At 36.1% G+C, this 5857-nt stretch overlaps 1 protein-coding gene across 1 annotated transcript in view; it reads right to left on the bottom strand.

The window, feature by feature from the left end:
* LOC117121358 (gamma-butyrobetaine dioxygenase-like) overlaps positions 1-5497 on the bottom strand; it is a 10411-nt gene extending 4914 nt beyond the window's left edge. Inside the window, exons 1-4 of the mRNA XM_033266526.1 lie at positions 4632-5497; positions 4400-4505; positions 4006-4211; positions 2436-2602 (exon numbers count right to left, since the gene is read on the bottom strand). Of these exons, the coding sequence (XP_033122417.1) occupies positions 2436-2602; positions 4006-4211; positions 4400-4505; positions 4632-5368 (1216 nt within the window). The 5' untranslated portion in view covers positions 5369-5497. The remainder of the gene's footprint in view (positions 1-2435; positions 2603-4005; positions 4212-4399; positions 4506-4631) is intronic.
* Between the last annotated feature and the right edge of the window lie 360 nt (positions 5498-5857).

Below are 5857 nucleotides of genomic sequence, written 5' to 3'. Positions count from 1 at the left end.
TCCACACTCCCTTAAAGAATTAGTAAAGAAAGAAATAGACAGCATGTTGGAATTGGGAGTCATTGAACCCACTACAAGTGCTTATGCATCTCCTATCATTGCCATTAAAAAGTCGGCAACAGAAATTAGACTAGTGACTGACTTCCGAGAATTAAACAAACGTACTGAGACCCATATGTTATGCCTCATATTGACGAAATTATAGATGATGTAACCGAGGCAACATATATTTCCACTTTTGATTTAACTAAGGGTTTCTACCAAGTACCATTAGACGATAAGTCAAAACATAAATCTGCATTTATTACTCCCTTTGGACAGTTCTGTAACAACGTGTTACAATTTGGGTTACAAAATAGTAGCAGTACATTCCAAAGACTGATGGACAAAGTGTTAACAGAGCTTATATCGATGATATATGTATCTATAGTCAATCTTGGGAGGAACACCTTACTCACTTAAATGATATATTGGGTAGACTAGGTCATGCTGGACTTACAGCTAAGCCAGTAAAATGCAAAGTTGCACAGGCTACAGTATCATTTTTGGGTCATATTGTCGGCAATGGAGAAATAAAGCCTTTGACAGATAAAGTAGAAGCAATTGTAAACTTTCCGAGACCACTAACTAAGAAACATGTAAGAGCCTTTTTAGGATTATCGGGCTACTACCGGAAATTTATTAAAGACTATGCTAACATTTCTGCCCCACTTGTCAACCTCACTAAAAAGTCCAATACTGTGAAGTGGGACAGTGATTGTGATACAGCATTCAATACTTTAAAGACAAAATTATCTACTGATCCTATACTTAAGGCCCCTGAATTTACAAAACCATTTACACTGCAAACTGATGCTTCTGAATTTGGTCTTGGAGCAGTCCTATGTCAATATGATGATGATAATGTAGAACATCCAATTGCATATATAAGCTGTAAATTACTTTCTAGGGAACAGCGATATTCTGTTCCAGAAAAAGAATGCTTGGCTATTATCTGGGCGATTAAGAAGTTAAAATACTATATGTATGGTCGAAAGTTTGTACTTGAAACGGACCATAGAGCTCTCAAATGGTTGAAGTCAATGCAAAACAATAACAATCGCCTTATGCGATGGGCAATTATGTTACAAGATTATACCTTTGAGATTAAATATAAAAAGGGCAGCATAAATGGAAATGCTGATGGCCTAAGTAGAGCTTAATTAAAGCTAAAGTTTATGAAGTGCATGACATAATAAGTTGATTTTCTTTTAAACATTGTTACTTCCTTTGCCTTTATTATTTTACGTTGATTATTTCAACATTGGATATTATTTGTTGTAGTTAAGAATTATTGGTAAAATTTGTATTTTAGTTTAAGTGTTGTTCTCATATGCATTGCCAATAAATTGTCCATGTAAACTAACCTACTTGTTTTGATTTTGAGACATTTTGAACAATATCGGCGTTTCAAGAGGCAGGTATAAGAAGATTATTGGGAACTTTGAAAAACATTGTTTATAAGATACTCTATCATGTTTTTCAGTACAATTAAGGAGGATGAACATTTATTTTCATTAACTTTGAACATTGATTAACTTGAAAGGACAAGCAGAAATTGATGACGATGTGCTGCGAACATTTTACTTTTTAAATCCTCAACTTTTATACAGTTAATATTTTGAACTTTGAATATTCATATAATCCAATTGGTGACCTTAACATACGTTGATTGAATTTTACTTTCACCTCCAATTTTGATTTCGCTTTATGTATTTATATGAATTTAGTAAATTTTTTATACGTGTTGATGCTCTTCAAGACTGACACAGTCTTCGTTCCGGGGAGGGGCATGTGATAATGTCCTTCAGGAATATATACTTCGTGATCTGTCTCTTATACACATCTAGATGTGTATAAGAGACAGACATTACGAAATGAGGGATGACTAAGTTAAGATTCTACCAATTAGATTAAGTATTTAGTAATTAAGAGTAGAGTAAGGGGAGGGACTAAAACCCAGTATAATAATTAAGATTCCCTCCTTGATGAGTTAGAATTGTCACTGCTTTATAGAAACAGCTTGTACATATCTGCTCCGCTTTTTAGATTGCGTGAAATCTGAATAAAAGTATAGATTGAACACCGAGAAACCAGAACTTGTGCTTTATATTTGTGTATAGTCTACAGAGGGACTTGAGAATCGGGTTCAACTATACCACAGCATGTTAAAGAACGCATTTACACTCTTCAGAAAAGAGTAGGTGATTGTCTCCCATTGTTCTGTCAAATTCACCAGCAGAAGGACCCCACTGGAAATAAGTCTTAGGACTTTCCTGGGTTATCCATGGTGTGTATCACACCAAAGAAATCCAATCCAAGTGCAAGTTAAATGTCATTGTCAACTTGGAGACTGTTCTTGTATAGTTAAATGTCCTTGGTACTGTAAAACTCACCTTCTTGTAGTGCAAAGGAAATTAAATTTTCTTCTTTGTATAAGGCCGAGTTAAATATTTTCAAGGCTCTGTAGATTTTCTTGATGTTATCAGTACCTACACTCATTTCAATGCCACGGACATGGTTATTGAAATTAATCTGTTGAATCTGACCCTTCCGATTTAATCTGAAACAATCAAATTGCAAAAAAAATTTTAAAAATTAAACAAAATCAATAAAACAATCTTTGTCAATAGCTGGAGATCTCTTTGCTTTTCTTCCTTCTTAATGAATCTATTAGTAATATAAAAAAATAACATTATATCTACTTTATTTTAAAATTATTTAATAGGCCTCTAGCCTATGCTATATAATTATTTTTCATATTAAAAATAACATTTCATATTATGTTATACACTAAATTAAATTTATATACCACTAATAGATTAGATTATTTGAAATATAGCTTAGATATAGTATTTCCTATTTAAACAAATACATCCTAAATGTATATTAACTAATAAATAACATTAATTTAAACATGGACATATTAATCACTTCATTCATAAGATTAACAATTTTCAATCTTATAATCAATTTTAAATAGCCAGAGTTATGTATTAATTAATTTTAAGAGATTTGGCACAGTGGGAATGGTTTGGTTTCCCAACCTGGAGGTCTGTGTTTCAATACTTCACTGTGCATTTTGCTAAGTGTCCTTGAGCAAGGCACTTTATCTACATTGCTTCAGTCTACCCAGCGGTATCAATGGATACCAACAAATTGCTGGGAGTAAGTAACCGGCAATGGACCAGCATCCCACCCAGGGGGAGTATTACACTCTCATCCACTTCACGCTGCAGAAACTGGGGAAAAGCTCCAGCCCTACAGTATGAGCCCTAGTCGCTCGGCAAGGATTTACTTTGCATTGACCTAGGTTACTACGGCTAATATAATAAACAGGTAAGCTTTCACCATTACAGGCTTCTTCTATGAATGGAATGACCTGTACGAAGCAACAGCTCCTGTAGACTCATGACCAAATTCATTCGTTCGTTCATTACTCATTCATTCATCCCTCCTTTTATCAATTTATTCATTATTCCGCCTGTCCGGTCTTTGGTTAATTTGAAATTAAACCAAGAAAGTAAAATGCCATTGACACCATATTGATGAAGTTTAGAAAGCAACAATTTATGTGACAATTTGTCAAAGGCTTTACTGAAATCTGTGTATATGATATCGCATTGTTTTTTAGAGTGCATGGCTTCATACACGGTAGACATTAGTGTCGCGAGATTCGTTTCACATGATCTACCATGTAGGAAGCCGTGTTGTTGTTTGCATTGACCTAGGTTACTACGGCTAATATAATAAACAGGTAAGCTTTCACCATTACGGGCTTCTTCTATGAATGGAATGACCTGTACGAAGCAACAGCTCCTGTAGACTCATGACCAAATTCATTCGTTCGTTCATTACTCATTCATTCATCCCTCCTTTCATCAATTTATTCATTATTCCGCCTGTCCGGTCTTTGGTTAATTTGAAATTAATTCATTATGAACTTTGAACTTATGAAGTAGTTACCTTATGATAGGTTTCCAATCACACAAAGCATAGTCTGTCTTTGATATCTCATGTAATCCTTGGTCTATGAATGAGATTGCTACAGTACTGAGAGTATCAAATGTTTCTGGATCTTCTTTCTGTAAGTCATAAGCCACTTTAAAACCATCTGCAAACTCGCTTTTTCCACCGTATTCACTCTTTCGGATGCAATGTAAAATCTGGACCTAATAAGACAAATAGTAACCAGAAGATTACTCTCTATGTGTTAAAATGAATTTCAAGTCAATATTGAACAGTGCTGGAAGAGGGGTGTCCATTCTACTGTATGTGATGCTCACTGGAAGAACTGTAACATGTTTATACTTCCCTTGTTACCATATTTAATATTTATCAAAGGAGAAAGAACACTTACCCCAGGTTCATGCTGATAAAATGGTAAGTCGGTATGTAGGGGCAGCCGATATCCTGTGTACGCTAGGTTATTTGGTTCTGGATTTGATTTGACAACAAAATCATTACTGAAATTGGAAACAAATGGCTTTTGAAGTTTAGAGGAACAAGGTGGTAGAAATGTATCTTCCTATTATTTATTTGTTTTTTATGTTCTGTCGGATCGTTTTTAGGATATTATAACAGACACCTACCCATAACATGTCATTCTTGGATTTGTCACTCTCTTTGCCAAACGAGTTATGTTCTTGTCGTCGTCTCCAAGATCATTCACAATACTTAAGCCGTACGTATGCAAACTTGCAAGCCAAGAATACAGAGAAGATTCATCCGACATGATATCATGGAAAGAAAAAGTTGGGATTTTGTCCACGGTCATTTCAGAACCCCAGTACTTCGAAACGAGTCCATCAATTGGATCCATTGATGACGTGAGTCTAATGTTCTTTAACCAGTTCACCGAATATTCACTTCTGTGTTTGTCTGACCAATGAACAATAATCGACTGATGACTAAAATCAATCTCTGCCTTGATTGGCTTGACATCTATATCAAGAGTCTCCAGAAGGAGAAGTCTCTGCAGAGACGTCTTGTCATGGCACTCTGAACACTGACAGTTATCCCTTAACCAAACGAATGGATAGCGTGCCTCTGTATAGTCGTTATATATGAGATGAATTGTGTCGTCGTCAACATGTTGTTGGTATATGGCAGTAGCCTTATTATTAGGCGGGTGAGCAATTGTCGAGGAATACCGTAGGCCTAGGCCTACCCGTTGAAGTTTGGTTGGACACTGCGTACTCCTCCTGCAATTCCGGCGGATCACCCTGGGCCAGGGCCAAGGCCTACGTATTTCTACTGCTTCTGGACATGTTATTAAAGAACACCTCCGCAATAATATATTAATATAGCTTGACCTCTGAAGTAACATCACGAATACCTACTGAAATAGGCCTACTATTAGTGCAGCAGTTTAATGTCGAAAAATTGTACACTTCGTGATACTGTGATACAAACAAGTACTGTATGATTCTATGAAACTTGGCACACACACCAGGGTTCAGGGTTGCCAGATAGTCGACAGGCTTCACGGCCAAACACACGCCATCTCACGGCCAAATGCGGCCAAACTTTTTTTCGATATCGGCCAAAATTCGGCCAGATTTTAATCCGATTAGAAGACAACAGTGGGTACATTCATTTGAAATACTACAAAAATTATACGAAACTCAGCGGTCATTCGTTTGAAATTGAAGAAATTAAATTGATATACACAGAACAATGTTAAAAATAAATAGCCACGTTCTTTAGTTGCTGGCATGCAAGCCAATTCAGGGGCAAATCCAGAGATGTCCGAAAGGGGGAGGACCGGGGCGAAAGTGGGTCCGATCGAGATGACACCATCTTATTATACACATCT

The sequence above is a fragment of the Anneissia japonica genome, unplaced genomic scaffold (assembly GCF_011630105.1).
Source record: "Anneissia japonica isolate Jap-2015-1 unplaced genomic scaffold, ASM1163010v1 scaffold21_len1647178_cov195, whole genome shotgun sequence".
In the NCBI taxonomy this organism is placed as follows: Eukaryota; Metazoa; Echinodermata; class Crinoidea; order Comatulida; family Comatulidae; genus Anneissia; species Anneissia japonica.
Note: the sequence above shows the minus strand (reverse complement) of the source record. Positions and strands in the feature narration are given on the sequence as shown.